Source organism: Crocodylus siamensis, chromosome 12 (genome assembly GCF_052110815.1).
Source record: "Crocodylus siamensis isolate JL-2025a chromosome 12, ASM5211081v1, whole genome shotgun sequence".
Taxonomy (NCBI): domain Eukaryota; kingdom Metazoa; phylum Chordata; order Crocodylia; family Crocodylidae; genus Crocodylus; species Crocodylus siamensis.
Genome location: NC_143406.1, coordinates 45,581,040 through 45,602,232, shown reverse-complemented (window position 1 = coordinate 45,602,232; position 21,193 = coordinate 45,581,040). Strand labels below are relative to the sequence as shown.

The window sequence follows — 21,193 nt, the reverse complement described above, 5'->3', positions numbered from 1 at the left end:
CGCATGCGCACAACCCGCGAGGCTACCCTGTGGGGAGGGGCTTACACCTGCGCAGAAACCCGTGAACCACGTGGGGTGGAGCGGAGAGCACATGCGCAGAAGTCCATGAACAAAAGGGGAGAAGGGTCGCACATGCGCAAATGCCTGCGGGGGGGGGGGGGGGAATTGGTACATGGGTAAGCGCGCGGCGTCGAGTCCGTGGGCACCCAGCGCGTGCGGCACCTCCCCGGCGCATGCGCAGAAGCGACGCGCGTGGCCTCGAGACCGTTGGCGGCGAGCGCGTGCGGCCTGCTTCCCCGGCGGCGCCATGCGCCTGGGCCCCGCGGGCTGGTGTCGCTGGGCGGGCGGCGCGGCGCTGGGGTTGGCGCTGGCGCTGGCCCTGGAGGCGCTGGCGCGGGCGGCCGGCGGGTGGTGGCGGCGAAGACCCGTGCGCGAGGTGCTGTTCTTCCCGTCGCGGGTGACGTGTACCGAGGCGCTGCTGGCGGAGCCCGGCCCCGGGTCCTGCCCCTGCCCCTGTGCCCTGCCGCACGGCGACAGCGCCCTGGGCCGCCTGCTCCGCCGCCTGCTGGCGGCGCGCCGCTCCCTCGAGCTCTGCGTCTTCGCCTTCTCCAGCCCGCAGCTCGCCCGCGCCGTGCACCTGCTGCACCGCCGCGGCGTCCGCGTGCGCGTCGTCACCGACGCCGACTACATGGCGGTCAACGGCTCCCAGATCGGCCGCCTGCGTCTGGCCGGTGCGCGGGGGGTCTGTAGAGACGGGACTGAGGGAAAGGGAGAGGGGGTCCTGTGGGATTCCTGGGGGGAAGGGGGTTGGGAGGGATCCTGGAGGTGGAGGCGGCAGGATCTGGAAGGGAGGTGGAGGCAGCCAGGATGTGAGGAGGCCTGGCCGGGTGGGCTGACCCTGGTCTTTGGAAGAACCAGATTCTTGCACGTTAATCAAGCTGTGGAGACGGGCGCTTTCTGGAACAAAGTGGGTCATGCCATCAGAGTTCCCAGCTTTAGCCTGATAACAGAAAAGTAAGATATTATGGGTGATGTAGCAGGCATCGGGGGCTTGTGGCACAGGTGGCGTTTTCCATTCTGTGGGTGGTTGGGGGAGAAAGGACATCAAACGCTAACGGGTCCTTGAAGTGAATTAGTACTCAGGTGTGCAATCACTCATTCACAAGTTAGGAAAACACTGTAGGTTTTGGTTATCCCCTTGAAGATGAAGCATCAAAACATTTTTTCTGGGTTTGCAGGGATTCAGGTGCGCCACGACCAGGAGAGTGGCTACATGCATCACAAATTTGCTATTGTGGACCAGAAGGTGCTTATCACTGGCTCCCTCAACTGGACCACGCAAGCCATTCAGAGCAACCGCGAGAATGTGCTGATTGTGGAGGATGCAGAATATGTGAAGCCTTTCCTGGCAGAGTTCGAAAGGATCTGGGAAGAGTACAATCCAGCCAATTACACATTTTTCCCCGAAGGAAAGAAACAGAAATAATCAAGCCATTCCTTGGAGCTGGAGGAAGCCTTGGCAAGTGACATCTTTGCAGCAAGCTCATCTGTATTTAGTTTATGGCTACAAAGACCAACACATTATGAGCTTCCAAAGATTCCCATCCATTGGGCTGCAGTATAGTTCAACTTCTCTTCAAGAGTGCAGAATTCAGAGTCAGGTTCATTGTGAACCAAATGAAAGTGCATGACCCAACATCCTGGATACATTATTTTGTGAGTGTTACAACAGCAAGGGTCTGTTGCAACTCTGGTGGAGTTCAAGGTAGTGGCTCATTCACTGACATTTGCTGGAGCAGGATGGGAAGCAAGGTACGTCTGGACTGTTTAAATAATCCTGAGTATTTCAGCAGTGGAACAGCCATTTATCTCCTTGTGGCATTGCAGATACCGTTCCTTGTGCAGGCCATTGTTGTGGGGGCAGGTATAGGGAGTCACAAGCTGGTAGCATAAGAACACATGTCTTCTTTCTGAGTCCTACCAGGAGAATATAGAGGGCTGTGGGCAAAGCTATAGTTCATGTAGAGCAGGGTTCAGCTTGTGGCCTGTGGCCGTGTGCAGCCCCCCAAAGGTTGGCATGTGGCCTGCAGGGTCTGGCCCAGCTGCCCCCCCCCAGCCAGCTGCAACCGTCTGCTTTGGGCTCCCCCTTCCTCCTCTGGCTTCTGCTTCCTGGCAGGGCAGTGCAGGGGGAAGGAGCAGGGAGCCCAAGCTGCATGTGGGTGTGGAGCAAGGGGCTGCCTGTACTGCATGTGCTTACAGGAGGGGACTGGACCGCTTGTGTTGTGTGCAACAAAAGGCAGGCTAGGACTTCACACACTGCAGGTGAGCAGCACATGGCCAGGAGGGGAAGCGGGTGCTGTGCCTGCAGCTGAGAGGAGCCTGGCTGCCTGTGCTGAGCAGGATGGAGAGCATAGTGGGTTGCCTGCATGGGGCAGGGTCTACAGCCTGCCCTTCATGTTGCCCACAAGTTGGACAGCCGTGATGTGGAGAGAATGACTGTAGTATATGGCATTGTTAGTGGTAAGTGCACTAGATATTTAACATTTAAAATGGGCCAGAGAAAACTTATGGAAAATGCATTCTTTATAAGTATTTTGCCTGTGACATGACTGCTGTTAAGATTTGCTTTTTTATTAGTTTAGGAATAGCAGTCTCAGGCAGTTCCCTGGAGGGGTTGGAGAGCAGGAGAGGGTACTTGCCATTCTGCATAAAAAACAACTAGTGCAGGGTAGCCTCCAAAGTGATACAGGAGCCACAAGATCAGCAGGGCTCCTTAAAAGCATGATCTTGAGAACAAGGCTGACTGTGGCTTGATCCCTGCCTCTTGGAGAGCTGAGCAGGAAATCCTAGTATGTATAGGGGACAGGTTGCATATGCAGAGAGACAAGTGTAATCTTTCCAGATAAACAGCCTGACTGGTTTCTAGATGCAGGGCTACTGCCTTTACCACTTTAAATTCCAGGAGGGATTGCCAGCCTCTCCGTGCACCTACCCTTCTCCCCCAACTTCATGTTAGGTGCCAGGAGCAATGGGTCCTTTTTTGGGTGGGACTGAGCATTTAAGTTAATTTACCCCCTTGTAAAGTCATCACCTGAATAGAATTCAGATGTTACCTGTCACAATAGCATCTGGATTTTTTGAAAATGAAAATTCCATGTTGCACAGTTCTAGACTTGTTGCAAACCAACTGTATTTCTCATTAGAAGAGCCTAAGAAATACCCATAATGGCCATGTCCAGGCAAGTTGTGGAGATGTGCCCCTGTTAGTTGTCCCTGGGAAATGCATGTGGTTGGTCACCCTGGGTGGGGGGTAGAGGAGGCTGGGGCCAGCACTGGGCTGACCCCAGCAGCCTGACCTTGAGCCCCTGGGGGCTGCCTGCAGCTGAAGCAGCAGCAATCCTGCTGCTCAGAGCCTGGCCAGCAGCTGCAGCATAGCTCCGGCCACTCAGGCTCTGGTTTTGAGTGGCACACACTGCCCCTGCATGTGCTATTCCACTTTTTATGCAGGTTTTTTTTGATCCCTACATATCCAGGGGTCCACCCCCACCATGCTGCTCCCTTGAATAATGATCTATTACTCATTTCTGGCCTGAATTCTTGTGGTGTGAAAATAAATAAGTAGTATAGCAGTTCACCCAATTTATTTGCATCTACCCGTACAGTTGAAATAGTAACGTGAAAGTAAAGGCTTCCCCATCTGCCACAACACTATTGTAATGATTTGATTGTAAAAGTGAAAGGTAACATTTATAAAACAGTGAATCTAATTGCCCTGGTACCTGCCTCTGTCTGAGATGACAGGGGGATTTGACTTGATGCTGGTTGTAAAAGTAAAGGGTTTTTCTTGTGTTAACTGCTCTTCTTGCTTGCTTTTCTGTTCTGTTTTATAGCAAAGCTGAACTTAACTGTTGTAAGTGAAGATAAGCATCCTTAAGTGTTTCACCAGACGTACAGGACCATAGTGTGCTCAAAAGCTTTCACTGTTATATCAGTACTTACCAGAAAGCATAGTTTTTGGAACTGAGCTTAATCAATATAAGGCAGGGTAGATATCTTAGTTAGTTTATAAAAGGTGCATATGTATATGTAGAGCACAAGCTTTTTAAACCCAAGTTCACTTCATCTGCTGCTGTGATGCAGCACTGTCAGCAGAGGGAGCATGATGTGAAATGCAGTCATCTGTTCTGAACACTGCATTATGGGAGAGGAAAGGTGAGGGTTAAACTGTGAATGATTTACCGATGTAGGCATCTTGGCTGCTTAAACCTCAGAAAATACCTGCTTTCTATTCAGTGTGAAGTGCTAGAAGGATCTACATCTAAAGAAAGACTGAGAAAGTCCTATTTGTGCATCAGTATGAAACACATCAGTGAAGGAACCAAATAGATTCTCCCACTCCTTACTTTTGGGGGATAGCATAGCTGAAAGATTTCACATGCCCTAGTTAATTCTTTGAGGTGTCACACAGAAAGGAGGCTAGTGGGTTTATTGAAGTGTAGATCACACCATTTCTGTATGCTACTTATGTTTCACTGCGGAACAGAGACTGCTGTGGGAAAGACAAAAAGATTAAAACACCCACTGAGGTAAACCTGCAAGGGTAAAGTAGCAGTCATTCACAGCTTCTGTGTGCCAAGTAAAGGGGAAGCTCATGGTCCAGCAGCCCACCATCCAGGAGCATTCCAGTCAATGTATTGTTAACAGATAATACAATGCTCATTGTTTTAAGAAATGTGACGGTGTATTAAGGATGGAAAACACATCATGAAGCAAGACTAATGTTGCATTTGGCTAACTCAGAAGCTCAAATCCTCCTGTCTCTGCTTTCCCCTCCATAGAGACATCCTTGTTCAAACAAACACCTCGCTACGCAGCATGCAAAGGGTGGTGCAAAAATAGTTTATTACGATATAGTTTATGTAAAGTTAGGTAATTATATTTACAAAATAAAAATGATCAGCTACATCCATGGGAACCTAGCATGTCACACAGGATTTGTAAGGAATAAATATTGTGATAAAAGTGACACTTCTATTACAGTGAACAGTTGATTGGGAACAGTGGCTTTAAAAAAAGCACTGAAATAAAACCAAAGGGAGAGGAAAGGGAGAATTTCCTGCTCATACTCAGTAAAACAGAAGCCTCAAACAAACACACATTCCCCTTTGCAAGAGGACATGGATCAAGTCTAACACACGACTCCTCAGACAGGTGCAGTCTCCAGCCCTCCCCCTCCCCCTGCCTTGCACCATGCAGAGTTGCAGCACTGGTGGTTGGGTTTTTAGAACATGTGGCCGGCCACTTTTTCCCTCCTTACCACACCAGGTCTACTCAGATTTGTACGCCACCCTCAAAAGCATTCACCAGCAACATGCTCCTTGGGGCTTTATCTGCTGTCGTTACTGCCACTCAGCCAAGGAGCAGATCAGGTGGCGGCTGCCTTAGTCTTGCCCCACTGCAGAAATGTAGTCACCTTGTAGTCGACTCCAGGGTGTCACCATAAGGCACAGCTCTTTGGGATTTCTCTTTCCATCTACCCCAGGGCTGAAGCTCTTGCAATTCAGTTGGTAATGGAGGGTGCATTTTTCAGGTTCTTCCAGTTGTGGCTGGGCAGCTGGCCAAAGGTGTGTGCAAGAGCCAAGGCAGACCTTCAGTCCCAGCTGTGTTGGCAGCATGAGGGTGAGGAAGAACATCATCTGGACTTGTGTCCATTGCGACTGTTACACAGGTATCACCCAAAACCACATTTCCCTCTCCCACTCCCTCTTATCCCCAAAACCCCTGTCGGTTCAGAAAAATGAGTTCTCATAATCTCAAGTCACCCCAGAACTCCAGGTCCCAAGAGGGTGAATGTGGGTCAGAGCCTAAGACTCCTTATCTATTTCCTACATACCAAAGTCTAGTATTTTACAACACATTTTGCTCTCTCTAGATTAAAACAAAAAGTCAGTGTTCCTGTCCCATCGAACACACAATTATGGTGCGAGGAAGATGGGAGGAGTGAGGAAACAATTGCTTGTGATTGCAGTAAACTATTACTGGTCAGTGGCCAGCTGGGTTAGTTCTGACAGTACCAACTCGATTCGCTAGTCAGGCTTCGGCTAGTGGACACCCGCACCCTCAGCCTCCTCTAGTAGTCTAATAAAGTGCAGGCTGAGGCAGGATAAAGCACTAGGGCGAGCTGACAAAGCTTGGTTCGTTTCAGCCCATGTTACTATTGAGTGTCCTTCCCCAGTCTTGCAACTATTTTTGCATCCGTTCCTAGAAAACGCTTCGTAATACAGTGATAGGGGATCGCATTGTAAGTGCAACTCAGTAGTAACTACATTGTACTGAAGGTTATATTTTAAGACAGTTCCTTACATATCGTAAGTTACAGTAAATTCCATGCTGTTGTACAATACGTAACTGCACAGCTAGGAGACAGATAGGTCTGTAGTTCCCTTAATTCCATACAGCCTAACAGAGTAGCTTCACTGCTGCTGCACGAGTTACACAGTCACAGACTAAGCCCTAAGCTCCTTTGTTCACTCGCTGCAACAGTCCTATGTTAGTTACTGTGCAAGGATCCTTGCGTATGCTCTAGGCACAAAGTAGTTACTACACAGGATGTTAATGCCACTGTTGAACACAAGATTACTGAATTCTCTGAATGGAAAAAACAATTTATAGTGCTGTAAGGTTACAGTTCTCAAAACACTGTACACATTCTTTGGACAGGTGTCTTCAAAACTGAAAGTGTAGGTCAGCAGAGACGTTTTAAAAGATATTTATAACAGTCATCAAAAACCAAACATTCTATCAGGGGCACAGGGGGGGTTCAACATATTACACTCAGATCTCCTCTTGCAACCTCAAATTTGACATCTGGATTAGAACAAGATTTAAAAAACAAAAACACAACTTAGTCACAGAAAAAGAACCCTCCACTAACTTCTGAGTAATAAATATTTACATTGCGTGCTTTGAATACTATACAGGTTTTAAATTATTTTAAAGAGAGGAATAACAAAGCTTTTTTTTAAAAAATGGAAAAATTACAAAGGAAAGGCAAGCTACACTGAGCGTGCATGTGCTTAAGTATTCACAATGAAGAAAGTACTGCATACGAGCCACAAAAATGCAAAGGTCTAGTGGAATTCCAATCAAGTATATAGCTGCTACAAGAGTGATGTGTTTCACAACGCTCAGGACTGTGATGTGTTCCAGTCAACTTCTATTGTGGAAAAATAACCTTTTTGTTTTTGTTCTGCATATCAGCACAAAGTTCTGTTTCTGAAGCAATTCAGTCAAATTTCTCTTTCCTTTCTTATATGGACAAAGTGGGGGAAAAAGGTCACAGTTAAAAAGGACATGGATCTAATTATTTCCAAAAAGGAAAGTGGCAGAAAAACTCCACAAAAGATGAAACTTTGGAAGCAGTCAGAAAGAGCCTATGTTTCTACAGTTTACTTTGAACTTGATTTTTTACTAGACCTCACATTTCAGTACTTTCATAGTATAGGATTGTGTAAAATGCAGCAGCTTGCAATATATCTAGATATATCTATATAGATATGTATCTAGATATATCTATTCACACAATGTATATACTGTGCCCTTTAAGAGCAATTCAAGCAATATAGCTACGATACTGACTCACCCCATTGCTTAGGGAAGATGCCTTGGCCACAGCCAGAGAAGTCACGTGTAAGATGCTCTGCTGGAAAAATGCAAGTAGAATTTGGAAATCTTGGGGCAAAAATCGGGGACATTTTGCTCACTGTTCTTCCTGCCCTCTCCCCAGTCGGTCTTAGAGGAGCCCTGCTTGCTCTCATTCTGGAGAAAGGATGAAGCCTGAAGCAGCAGGAAGAACTGGGCCTTACCACAGAACCTTGCACACAGCCAAGACTTCTGCAAGATTCTTTTTTCCCTTTGAACCATGTTTTTGACCTGTACCTCTATGGGATGGTTTTAGGACCTGTGTTTACTGCACCTGGAGGCCCTTTGGGAGTGCAGGAAAAGACACTGTCTGATGCTTGAGAAAGGGTCAAGTAGCTGTCACATCAAGTAGCTGTCACATCTAAACCAAAGACGGGGAGGAAAGTGGAGCAAGGTTTGTGACAGCGTTGCAAAGGAAGGGAGGAAGGAAATGTGTTTGAGCGCCACCACATCGTCCTCCTTGAACTAACTAGGAACAGTGGCTTTTGCCATGCAGATTTTTTCAGCTCCTTCTAGCCCGGAGCACTGCAGCCGGATAGGATGGTGCAGCTGCCCTCCAGCTCCCTGTGCCACCTGACAGCAGAGGGCTTGGCCCACACACAGCATAAAGACATTTTTAAAAGGACCAAATCCCCTTCTGGAGATGGCCAAGCTTCAACACGCACTGCTCTTAAAAGGGACAGTATATAAGAACACCACAACTGCACTTTAAGAGACCTCTGTTCAGGTGTTAAATACTTTAACACAGCAAAGTTCAGCAAGAAAAGCATCTATTTGGCTTGTTAGACATTCCTAGAAGCTTAAGAATATTCCTCAGAGGGTGATCCCACCCGCTCCTCCACATGTTGCCTGGTGGATTTCTCTCTAAATTAGCTTTCTCTTGTTTGCAACACTTTTTTTCTGTCTGCAGCCGGTATCCTGTCTGTGGTTTCCTCTCTGTGGGACGGCATATCTAGTTAGGTTTACAAGGCAGAATAAAAGTCCAGAACGGTGGGCCAATATGTATTAGTTAAAGATTCCCAGTAATAAAACCTTTGCTGACAGATCCAATAAGTTCAGATTCTGCTGTTCTGGTAGTCTTGGCAGACCTTGGAGCAAATCCTTTTACAGCCGACCCAATAAGACAGGTTACAGGATGACTGAAGGTTGCCATAAAATAGGAAATAAGACATTGGGAGGTTGAACGGCAAGTGCCAGCTCATTTAAGCCAGAGTTACTGCTGGGGCTTTACCCATCATCTGCAGGGTCCTGGATTTACAAAGAACTGCACATTCCCTCAAGCAACCTATTCAAAACTTCTGTGCATATGGCCTTTTCCTTGGGGTGCATACACATGGGAAAGCCTAATGGAGTAAGGAAACCATCAAATCAAATACCCTCTTCCCTTAAGCAGTTTTGGGACCCTGCATCTAAACAAGCCCAATGACCCACCCCCCAACCCAGCTGCACGCCCCAGGATTATTATGGGACAGCACAAGCAGAAAGCTTTCTGAGCTTGCCTTGGACCTGCCATTGCTCCAGTACCTTTCCTCTTGCTACCTGGCTGGCTCGCTGCTGCTTCCACTTCTCTCCCTGCCTGCCTTGCACTGAGCATCCACCACCTGAGTGCTTCCACTAGCCTGCATTGCCTTTCTCTCTGTCCTCGCCCACTTTTACACCTGCTGGGTCCAAAGATGGGAAACGTCCCCATATCAACTTCAGTTTTCCCTCATTGCCTCCATTGGAGCACCTGACCCAGTCTGCATAGTCCAGAAGCCCACCCCACCGCCAGTCAGCACACTGCAAACTCTTCCTCCAAGCCAGCTCGCCACCTCGTGGTGCCAGGCAACACAGACTGCACAGCTCTGCTAATTACCAAGCTCCTCTAGCATTATAAAAGCAGAAACCCAAGTGAAGCAAACAGATGCCACTGACTCATTAATCAGAGTACCTGTGCAAAGCTGAGGGCCTGAGTCTCAAGAAGAGAGTCCCTGGGATGAAGCGTACAGCAGAGGAAGGGCGACTTCAGTTTCCCCTACCCCCAAAAATCATCCCCATTAGGATCCACTTGAGGCTCAGTGAAAGTGTACCACATAGCAACAAGCCCTGCCTGTTTATAGCCGCCGCCTCACCCTCAGCCTGTGGCCTCCTGCTATTGGCAGTGCAGCTGTAAAAGGGGGACATAATGCACCTTTATTTTGCACTCGAGTTAGCAGATTCTGAACAAATTCACTGAGCAAAGCAGCCACTGCAATAGCCCAGGGCAGAGAGAAGCCCATACTGGGAGGAGTGGTTGACATGTGGCTTCTCCACTACAGCCAACTCAGCTGGCGTAGAAGCAAGCAGTGCTCCCTACCACCCTCCAGGATGAGTGCATTGCTTGGAGGTGTTGAGTGAATCCATTTGAGTGCACCTTGTGAGGAAGAAGTTACAACACTGAAGGACCCCAGCCTGTATCCCATGGGCTCGATCCTCTGAGGAGAATTCAGGGCTGGAAAGCTAACGGAGCAGAGCAGACATCCGCCAAACCCCGACTGGTAGGGACGGAGCCTAGGAACAAAAGGACTTCCTCTTCTGGTGGCTGCTCAAATAGAAAGGTCATGGAAAGAGCAAGCTGGCTATTGTACGCGTCAGCTGAACGGCTGTGCTGCATGCGCAAGGGCTTATACAGTATATGGACACAGCAAGTGAACACCCCAGCTCCCTGGCAGTAGCTAGCCTCAGCTCTGGCCTGTCACAGCACGGACGGCCCCACTGGCCCCACGAGGTGCACCTACTCCACACAGCATGGTGGGCACACGGGTGGAAATATCCAAAAGGACTAGCCCATCCTGAGGTCCCTCTTCCCCAAACACTGGCGAGAAGCGGTAGGGAAAGCTCCTAGTCTGTTCTAGGGCCGGCAAGTACTAAAGAATGCGTACACCTCAGCGTGGGCGTGCACGGCTCAGCGCCAGAGCTGAAGAGCTATGGGTCCCTGCTGAACTCAACACAGGCAGCAATTTGTGCTTCTCCACTGCAGGAGAGGAGTAGACAAGGGGCAAGGCTGCGTGCCACGGGGGCTGGTCCATGCAGGGTTGTGAGCACATAAGGAGCAGCTCTTAGACTCGACTATTAGTCCGGGAAGGTGGTTGGGCAGCTGGCCTGACCCCAGAGTCTCTGGGAGCAGCAAGGGCCGGGTCAGGTCCTATGGCTGGCTGGAGAACACATAAAAGTCTATTACAGGACATGGGGGTAAGAAGGGGAAAGGGTCATGAAAGTGCCCAGTGTGGCATGGTCTCCCCGCTTCTTATCCCTTCGATGCAGCATCTCACCACATCCCTCTGCCTCCAACATGCCTAGGCACAGCATGGCACCCCGGGAGTGGGGGGCAGGGAGGGATGGGCATTTCAGCCCTCCCTTGCCTATCCTTCATAGATGCACGGACAAGCACAGCAGCCCAGCTTGGGTCCAAGGCAGGGGGGGGAAACAACAGAACCCATTTCCTACCATGGAACAGAGATGCAAGGCTGGCTAGTGGCTTCAAAAGTAGGGGGTGGAGGGAAACACCAGTCATGGCCTAGCAGCACAAAAGCAACTCCCCTCCCTGGGAAAGCAGAGCTTTAAGCAGCTCTAGCACCAGCCTTAGGCCAGAAATCAGCACAGCCTATGAAAACAGAGTTCCAGCCAAACGCTGCAGTTTCAAAGCTAGGCAGCAGCTTCGCTCCCTAGAGGAGGGTGCAGATTCTTAGAAGCACGGTGTGATGCAACTGAAACTGCGAGATGGCCAAATCAGTGTTGAAACCCAGTGCTGGACCAGCATTTAAATGCAGTTCCTGGCCTGCACTGGACAGGTCCTTATACCAAGTCAAATCAGGCCTGAAACCGGGGGGGGGGGGGGGGCCGCACATGGAGTGTCATTGGAAGTGCAGTGACTGAGCTAGTGTCTGTCCTTGGCAGACAGAGCAAGGGGGGTCTTGGCAAAATAGCTGCTTTGCTGCCGAGCCCCCCTGGTTCAGGGCTGCACCTGTGCTACTGGGTTCCCTCGGTCTCCTCAGCTGTTTCCAGTCTGCCCTCCCACCTGCTTTACGGCTTAACAGGCATGCATTTGTTTTAAGCCAGCTTCCATTGGGGCAGGCAGGGGCCACAATACTGCCGTGGTTGGGAGCATGCGGGAGTTTTGTGACTCATTCCAAAATGTGTCCCCAAAGTGGCATCACAACTACTGCCTTTTGTAGGCAGGAGGAGCAGGATTCTGGGGCCAAGTGAAGGAAGGCAGCATTTGGACTGAGTGGAGCATTTCCACAGCCAAAGCTGTGGTCAGCATCCATCCATCCATCCTCCAGAGGCTGGAAGAAGGGCCCTAGTACTTTCCAGGGGTGGTGGGAAGAAGGGGCAGTAGTTGGAGGCTAGACAGCTGCTGCTAGGCTGGATCTGGACTGTTGAATCCTGTAGCACATTGCTCAGACAGCACAAGGGACTAGAGAGGGAGGATCATGGAGGGCAGCAGGCCTTTGGGCCAGGTGCTGTTGAAGCCTGTGTTTCAGACGAATGTTGGGCGTTCTGTCTGCAACTGTCTGAACCTGGCATGAAGCCCCACCAACACTCCCCTCCCTCTGCTCTGCTGGGCTAGTGGCCGTCAGTGCTGTGACCCAGGCCCAGACCTGACTGCAAGGGCTGCTTACAACTCAAACCGACCTGCTCTTCCTGCTGCTTTTGCTGTGGGTTTTTCCCCAGAAGTGCAAGAGACAAGTTAGTTCCACAGTCAGGGTCCTGGCGTGCACAGAGCCCAGGATCCAGCAACAGTAATGCAGTGAGTTCGGGGCTGTGCCACCCAGGCCCTGTGCCTATCCCACCACAGTCGGTATGACAGTTAGCTTATCAACAGGCGCCCAGCCTTAATACTGACACTTAGTGTAATGGTTGTTCAGCGAAGGAAGGATTCTTCTACAAAGAGCAGCAGGGGACCAAGGTCCATCCCCTCCTCCCTTGTAGTCTCTGAGGCATCTCATGAAGGAGGCGGCGGCACAGAGCCCTCGGGGTCAGGGAAGACCCATGCCCAGTCGGATCAGGAGTGTCTAGACCAACAGCAGCGAGGATGGTTGGAAGGAACAAGAGACAAAACAGTGCTTGTGCTGCGTGGCCGTGAGCTGCCAGGTGCAGGTGTTCGAGCTGAACAGGGAAGGGGAGGAAGGGGAAAAAAAAGAGCTAGTCTTTCTTCAAGTCCCTGGATTCAAAAAGCTTCAGGCGTTCTTGCACCGTCAGGCCTTCCTTCAGACTCTGGGGAGACAAGAGAGGGACAGCGTCAGAGACCCAGCAGTAAGGCCAAGCAATGAGGTATCTGGCAAACACAGGGATGGTGCGGATGCTGAGGCAAAGGAAACGGGAGGAGGGGACGGCCTCCTCAATGGAAAGATTAGTGGAGCATGCCAGAGAGAACACGCTACGATGGGATGTTATTATTGGTGAATCAAACCTAGAAAGAGTGAGATTGGAAGTTCCCCGGGTGGCAATCGCTGCAAATGAATGAGGCACACAGGACGGCGAGCTTGGGGAGCCTGGCTCATAAAACAATCCGTGCAGCTTGCAGAGTGTGGGCCCAGCTTCAACAAAGCCCTTGGCTTGCACAAGGAGTCCAAGCAGTCCTGCTGGGCTCTGCCGAGAGAAACAGCTCTGGAGCGGAGACGCATGCTGGCCTCCCCTGACTGCTGGGGAATCCACACTAAGTGCTTATAGCCCCATCTCCATTGTATGCTTTGTCCAAGCAGCCCTGAAACTGCAGCTGACCACTGTGTTGCAGTCCCTACCCTGTGCTGTGACCCCAACCTACGCCTTCCGCAGCTGGATGCTACTGACCAAATCGAGCTGGTGGGAATCTCATGAACTGTTTACCCCACGATCTAGTAACATCAAACTCATGACCCGCTTCAGATGTGAAACCCGTATCTCTAGAGGCAAAAGACTACCTTCACGCCCACCGTACTGGTGTTTGGGAGCTTGGCACTGAAAGCCTTCTCAAGCATGGAGGAACAGGACAGAAGTGACTGCAAAAGTATTGCTGTCTCAGGTGGCCAACTGCCACGGCCAATTTCCTCAGCAGTTTTGGGATCTGGATGTTCGGTTACAATCAACATGCAGCAGCTCTGAGAGATGGGGCTTTCTGCACCATCTCGATCACGCAGCTCCTGGCAATGTTCCCATTTCCCTGCAGCTCCTCACCGGGCAGCATCAGAAAATTAACAGGAGCAATCGCAGCAGCATAGGCCCAAAGCTAAGATCGGTTTAACGACTGGTTGCTGGGGCAAGCAGGTTCCGAGCTCCCCATGAACAGGATCGTTGGGACTGCAATGGCCACGGTCTTTCTGAAGCTCCCCTGACATGGTCAGGAACATAGAACAGCTTTTGGCAAGCAGATGAAAAGCAGGACCTGAAAACTAGCCCGTCTGGGTTCACTGCCTGAGCTGTGAGAATCAGCAGCCCATTGTAAATGGGAAGAGAAACAGCGACTTCTGTTCCACTCCAGTTCTCTTTCTTTCCAGTGGACAGAAAAGAAATTTGGAGTTCAGAAGCGAGCATCTCTCTGGCACAAGCATCTAAGTAGGCCAGAGGTAGGGCCCATTCAGCCAGCCTGCACCTCTGAATTCTCACTTTACGGGAGGGGACAACGCGGTGCATGAGACTCCACTGCCGACAGCGACAAGCAAACCCCTCACTTGGGAAGGCGCTGCTGAAATAAGGTAACAGTCTCTTATCCCAAGAGCTTGGAGTGAAAGGATGGCAAGGAAATAAAGACACCTCCAGTCCAATTAACACCAGGCTGGCAAATTCCCTCAGCAGTCTCTCCTTTTATCACTACTTCCTCCCTGCCAGCTCCGTTCCAATCTCAGCATCTTTGCCACGTGATGGCAAATGCATCACTGGAACTGTCTCCTTTGTCATGAGCTGCTTTCTTCTGCTGGATGAGCTTGGCGTCCTCAAAACAACATCTAGGATGCAGCGTGGGGGGAGAGGGCATCATTTCACCCATGCCACAACCTGACCATGAGAAACCTATGGCTCCCTTCTTCCTGCAAGCCTGCAGGCTGCTGTGAGTTTAGTCAGAGGCATGCATAGTCATTCAGCATGCACACTCAGAGTCCCACGCCCCCGACACACCTTGCCAGGGAGCGTGCCCGAGAGCTGTCCAAATCCTCCCTTCTGCTGGATGGCTGTGTCAGTGGGGGTGGGAGAGAGAGAGTGGGAGGGCGAGACAGCCACAGATCCCCTCAGGGAAGAGCCAAATGGGGCAATTTGTATTTTACAGTGATCCAGGCTCCCCCGCCCTCCCAGGAGAATCAAATCTCAGAATCAAGAGGAGGAGGGGGTCTCGCTGGCTATGGGAGGCGTGAGCGGGGCATGCACGTGTGGGCGGCCCCCGCGGGGAGCGGCGCTGCGTGGTGGGGAAGGGTTCGTTTACCTACGTGACAGGGAACCTGGACTCTGGTTCATTTCAGTTTTCCCATGAGACCTGCTCAATAACGGACTGTGGGAGGAGAGAGCAAAACACAAAACAAGCAGCACATCAGTCCCAATGGCATTTGCGCTCCAAGCCTGGCCTTGGCCCCTCCCAGCCCTCCCAGCCTCTGCCCATCTGTACAGGCCATGGCGTCTTCAGGTCGGAGTCTCCTTTGCCCAGATGCGTGCTCCAGACAAACAGACAAAGACATGGAGGGGACGACAAAAGCAGCAAATCAAGGGGCAGTGGAGAAGGGAAACCAACAGACCAGTGCTGTGCACTAGCATGTCTGCTGCACCTTTAAGAGATGCCCAGGGGCTGCCCCCCCCAAGCTGCAGAGACTGAATGCACGTGGTGGGGACATGTATTTGATTGGTGCAGCCCAAGCGTCCTGCTGTGTCTGGCATTGTCCTGACCACTTATGACATCAGAACGAGATGCCAAACATCGAAGTTCCTGTGTCCTTCCCACTCAAATGCGGTGTCTGCAGCCCCATGGAGATGATGGAAATGCTCAGCAAGGTGAGACTGTGACAGATTAGAGGCCACACATGGGGCTCAGGGGCTGCATTACCAGGATTTGGGACAAAACCTGAGGCCCAGAATGGCCAGGATGAAGCACTGAAAGCCATTGGGCTGGCAGCCCCAACCTGTCCGGGTAAATCAAAAAGTTTCCTTAGGACCAAGACACCTGGGTTCTAACAGACTAAAGATGCCGCAGGAATTGACACCACGTTGCTGTCTATCAGGACAATCACTTTCTGGTATCTACATGTACTCACAGCAGTTACACCCCACCACCTTGGCATTATGATGGGGAGCAAATACCACGGGCTGGAAAAGCAAGGCACACCCTGGCTCTTCAAACTGCAGCTGTAGAAGCTGCCAAGGCAGGTTTGTAGCTAGACTCAGCAGGCTGCAGGCTCAGCCAGAGTCAATGGACCCAGCCCTGCAGGATCTTGCAGGGAGCATGGGAAACAGCCTGCCACCGCACCAAATGCCTACCTGCACATGGAGCAGCATGGCCATTATGATGTCAAAGCCTTGCTCAGCAGGCACTGGACTTGTTCCCATGAGTGCTGTGGGCTGATGCAAATGCACAGCAGCACTGCGCTCCCACCCTGTCCCTTACTGGGACTGGAGTTCTGACCTACACCCTCCTCCTTGCCCCCTACCAGTCAGTCTTGGTTTTTTTTAATTTCTTGGGGCAGGCTTCCACACATCCCTGCTAGAAAGCAACGTGGGGCACAGGCATCACAGGGGAGAGATGCACACTCACCTTTGACCTGATATTCCTTAATTGCCGGCTAACACTGGATCTGTCTTTCTTCAGGAAATCGGGGTTACTTTTGGATTTCATGATGTCTGCAGGGAGCAGAAGGAGCAGAGTCAAGTGCTGCTCCCAGCCCACTGGCTGCCAAGTCTGGAGCCCATCATAGGGAGGCTGAGGACAGAGCTGCTGGCAGAGAGGCAAAGCAACGCAGTAGAAGTGCTTACTCCTGCTGAGCATGACACTGCTGCCCTGCAGAGCCACCCTGGCACAGGGGTGCAGGGGGCCAGCATGGCCACTCCCTCCAATGGCTGCACAAAGAAACAGCTTCCCTGATGCAAAGGAACATGCCAAGCATGACTCAGAAAACGTTTCCAAAAGATGCAAGGGGCAGCCTTCTCTGCCCAGGCTGGAAGGAAGAGCTGCCGCTACCAGGAGCAAAAGCCCCTGGGCCTGAAGGGGGAAGACTAGGGAGTAATGCATCACAGCACAGAGGCCCATCACAGGCACTTCTCAATCACAACCAGCCTATGCTGTAGTCTAGGCAACTGGAGGCAGCTGCTCTTGCTCCCATCATCAACCTCCTGAGCCCTCCCTTCTGCACATACCAAGCCATAGTCACCCCTGCTGCCTTGCCAGCAACTTGAATGGATCATGGGTGGATGCCAAACGTGTGGCTTGGCCCTCCCAGCCCCCTCATCCACACACGGTTTATGTCAGGACAGGGCAACAGAAGACAGGACTGACCGTATCCCGACACAGATGTGTTCTCGGGGGATTTCTCGCCCAGTGCTTCTGTGGCTGCCTTTAGCTGCTCTTTCAACCGGCTGATGTCGCAGTCTGCCTTGGCCTTCACGATGCTCAGCTCTGTGTAGATATCCTTGTGTTTGTCACTGGCGTATTTCTTTTCCTGGCAAAGGAAACCCAGCAGGGTCACTGCAGAGCAAGGCAGACAAATGAAGCCAGCCAGCTGACATGCTGACTAAAGGACAAGGGAAGCAGCAAGCTGGAACAAAGCCCTGGACATTTGGCCTTTCTCGATTCTCACTAGGCTGCACCCCAAACCACAAAGGAGCTGCTAGTGAGAGCTGGGGGAGAACTCAGACCGCTGGTCTGAAATCAGTTACTGCCATGTGCGGTCAAGGGGGCTCTCCTTTGGCTACCAGCAGTCTAGGACACAGAGCTGAACAGTTCCAGTTCCATCCAGGAGAAAGCAGCACATGCAAACGGGCCTGCTGCAGACACTATTGTTTGCAGTTTTTGATTTTAATCTGAAAATGGCACGGATCTACTATAACTATGAGAACCAGCCTTGGCCAATGCACCATAACCAGCCCAACCCAGTTACATGTTTAGAATGAGGTTGTTTTGCTCAGTTTAAGATCGACTGTTACAGGGTCCAAAACAAATCTCTGAGATTTAATGCTGCCAGGAGGCATCTTTATGGCATTAAAATGATAACCTCCACCCCTCTCCCCCTTCCCCACCCAAAGCATTTGATTCAATTAAGGGAGGAAAATATTTAAATGATGCTGTGAATCTTAAATAAGCAAGCCACAACTGCTGAAAGCCATCTACCACTGCAGAGGGATGGCAGGATATGGACAGCGACAGTGACAGCACCAACCCCCAGCATTACCCGCAGAGCTGTCTGTAACTCGTCCTTAAGGGAGCTGATCTCCTGCTTCAGGTACTGTATTTCTGATTCCTTGACTCGCAACAGGACCTGCAGGGAAAAAAAAGGAACAGGTATTTCCACCCAGAAACAGAAGGGCTCCCACCACCAGCCAAAACATCACAAAAGGTGTGCTGAGCACACCTGGGTGTCAACTGAGTAGGGACCGCAGGGCTCAGTTCAGAACGTGCTTCATCCAATACTCTCAGACAGGCCCTATCCCTGGGCAATCTGTGGATAGCAGCCGGGTCTGGGAAAAAGGTCCCCCCGGGAAACCTGAGGCTGGTGAGGATAACGCGGTGCACCCACTGGTGGTTGGATCAACCCACATGCTGTACTTCCACCAGGATCTTGCGGCCACATTGTGCCCTGAGCACAATTCCCATATTATGCATCGGAGATGGAGGAGAACGAAGCAGTCAGAAGACTTGGCTAAGACCAGAACAGGAACTGCAGAACTGAGGAGGGTCCTGGCTCTGCCTCGCTCTTGGGCCACCATGTGTATGGCCCCATTGTGCTCCTGGCCACCCCAACCTCTTCCCGTCCCACCAATGGCTATTTCCAAGTGAGACCAGGGCCTACAGGGTGATCCCTGCACCAGTGACCATCAGTGACCTCTTTGGCCACCCAAGCCTCAACCCGCTCTCTGCAGCTGCTGCCACACCTGCACCAAGCAGCTGCTACTTTGGACAGAGCATTTACCTCCAACTCATAGGCATCCTTGCCCTGTGTGAGAGGTGAGCCAGCAGCCTCTCCCCCGCCCTCCCCAGTCAGCAGCGTCCGTAACTGCGTGATCTCAGCAGCCAGGCGGTTATTCAGCTCCTGGGAAAACAAGAGAACCACCATGTGAGCAGTGGGGAACAGGTGCACCCTTCAAAGGTTGAGATCTCTCAGCCTCATTTTCGGAAGTTCCCTAGGCATGCCAAGAGGTCCACTTATCAGCCCTGTTTGCCTTGCACAGCACCATCCCATTGGGCACTCGGCCTCCCATGCCCAGCAGCGCTGATTCTCCAAGCTAACTGACCAGGCATGAGGAGCTCTCAAGCAGGGCGGGGGGTTGATGCCTCACCTGATTGTGCGCGTTGAGCTCCTGGTTCTCTCGCTGGCACTGGCGGAGGGCCTGCCTCTCAGCCTCCAGGGCCTGGGCCAGGTGCGCGTTCTCCAAGCACTTCTGGGAGTACTGCTCTGAAAGGACCTCCAGTTCCCGCTGGACTGACTGCAGCTCCTCCCTGCAGAGAGGCAAAGCCCAGAGACACATCAGCTGGGCCTGCTCTCCGAGGCTGATCCAGGTGGTGCACCCCTTCCCCCCGCAGGCCTAGGCTGCCAGAACTCCAGCCTCACAGAAGAGGCTGTGCTCTCGGGTTTTGGAAAAATCTTGTGACCAAGGAACCACCCTCTCTCCTGAAACTCAGAGGGGATTTCCAACTGCCTCACAGCCGACACCTCTACTGGAGAAACACTGCTGGGTGCTTCATTTGATTACTTAAAATGACTTGTGGGGCTGAAATCTATTGCACCTGTTCTGCGCATGCAGGGAAAGGGTGTATTTGCCTGTTTCTGCATTATACATAGGCAGCATGGTTGGTTGGGCTGCTCACTAACTCTCCTATCTGCCATGTAAGAGTGGATCTGGGCCCTACTAAAGGAGAGTGTTCTCTTGTGTGAATACATCTGGCTTAACAATAAAGCCAGAGCTGTGCACAAAACGGCATCAGATAACTGCATTTTGCTTCTCGTATTGGTCATAACTGCTGGATGCTCTACAGACAAGTGTCTGGAGTCTGGAGCTGATGCTCAGATTTAAGGAGAGAAGCTTCCATGTCGCTCTCCTCTGGTCTGGGACTGTGCTACCAACAGGACTGAAAATACACCAGCTCTCATAGCTCGGAAGGAGAGGGAGAAACCTACAGGTACTGCCTCCGCAGGGCCTCGATATCCGCATTGACACTGCTGATCTGGGAGCGCTGGGACTTCTCCAGCTCCCGCTCCAGCTCCTCCCGGTGGGCATTCTTCATGGCTTCGATGGCTGTGCAGGATGGAAAGAGGATTAGCGCCCCATGAGGAGGTGACACATTCACGGCTGCATCCAAACACAGCTCACCTTGGTGAGTAATCTCACTGCCTCACAATCACTTCATTATCTGGCATCGGCTGTCAAGCAGAAAAGGGTTTCTGCAAATCCTGCTTTTTTAATGAAGTCCAACAATTGTCCGCTTCGCATGTGATTTCCTGATTGTGAGGCTCCACACACAGAGCCTGGGCTTGGACGTTTTAACATCCCAATGGCACCAACAAATGAAGTCATTGTGGAACTAGCAATAAATCACCCACAGGAATGACTAATGCCTGGCTTCAGCAGGGCAGAAAACGAATCACTGCAGTCAAGCAGAGGCACATTGGACCTGGGGAGGAGACAGGAGACGGCTCCCCCACACTCACACAAATGGCCTAGGCCCCTCTTCCCTCACCCAGGCCTAGCCAGGGGATCCTCCCCTTCGAGAGCATGCCCCTCCACCCGCACGTCATCCTCCACTCTCCCGCTGGCTCCTTGTGACTGATACAGATGAGGCTACCACCTGCCTGTCCTGCCACTGCTCCCTGAAACAGCTACTCCCCCCTCCACCCTCTCCACAAGGCAGAGAGGACTGTCATTTCCACTACAACAAACCTGCCAGCCCCTTACCCGAGATGGTGGCAGCTGTTTCTTCTGCCAGCAGGCGGTCCTTTTCCTCCCGCAGTTTCTCCAGCTCCCGCTGATGCTGCCTCTGCAGATCCTCGATTTTCTTCTGATGCGTTTCCTCCATGGCTGCAAACCCCCGCTCACATGTTGCCTGGAGCAGAGAGGGAAGGAGCACGTGTTTTCCTTTGGGGCTGCAGCTGCAGGTTGAGGGCAGATGCATGCACAGCACTTGGGAGGGTGTCACAATGGAGATCAGCCAACGGGCAGACAGACGGATAGACCATGGATGGAAGGGACTGGTCCTGCCCTCACCTGACTGCAGTGACTGGCTGATCCAGCAGGTCCTTTCCGCCTCTCACTGCAGACTAAGAGTGACCAAACAGCCCTGCACCCTTTCCCCCAGCCTGATCTAGGATGC

The 21,193-nt window shown here is 51.5% G+C and overlaps 2 protein-coding genes across 9 annotated transcripts in view; one reads left to right on the top strand and one right to left on the bottom strand.

The window, feature by feature from the left end:
- Positions 1–107: 107 nt before the first annotated feature.
- Positions 108–6,600, top strand: PLD6 (phospholipase D family member 6). The gene is made up of 2 exons (XM_090024177.1): positions 108–731; positions 1,239–6,600. Exons 1-2 carry the CDS (start codon positions 173–175, stop codon positions 1,484–1,486), a joined length of 807 nt encoding a protein of 268 aa, XP_089880303.1. The 5' UTR covers positions 108–172; the 3' UTR covers positions 1,487–6,600.
- A 2,985-nt stretch (positions 6,601–9,585) lies between these two features.
- MPRIP (myosin phosphatase Rho interacting protein) overlaps positions 9,586–21,193 on the bottom strand; it is a 127,933-nt gene continuing 116,325 nt past the window's right edge. For 5 of the 8 annotated variants that reach the window (XM_090024175.1, XM_090024167.1, XM_090024168.1 and 2 more), the window contains 8 exons: positions 20,779–20,926; positions 20,004–20,121; positions 19,165–19,324; positions 18,798–18,917; positions 18,060–18,146; positions 17,168–17,330; positions 16,430–16,515; positions 9,586–12,936 (listed from right to left, as the gene is read on the bottom strand). In XM_090024175.1, the coding sequence (XP_089880301.1) occupies positions 12,865–12,936; positions 16,430–16,515; positions 17,168–17,330; positions 18,060–18,146; positions 18,798–18,917; positions 19,165–19,324; positions 20,004–20,121; positions 20,779–20,926 (954 nt within the window). In that variant the 3' untranslated portion in view covers positions 9,586–12,864. Of the gene's footprint in view, positions 12,937–15,112; positions 15,179–16,429; positions 16,516–17,167; positions 17,331–18,059; positions 18,147–18,797; positions 18,918–19,164; positions 19,325–20,003; positions 20,122–20,778; positions 20,927–21,193 lie in introns of all 8 variants that reach the window. The other 3 variants (XM_090024169.1, XM_090024174.1, XM_090024171.1) reach the window with 2 other exon arrangements.

Coding starts and splice junctions, on each gene's coding strand:
- PLD6 (XM_090024177.1), top strand. CDS start 173: ATGGGTAAGCGCGCGGCGTCGAGTCCGTGGGCACCCAGCGCGTGCGGC. Junction 732..1,238: donor CGGCCGCCTGCGTCTGGCCG/GTGCGCGGGGGG, acceptor CTGGGTTTGCAG/GGATTCAGGTGCGCCACGAC.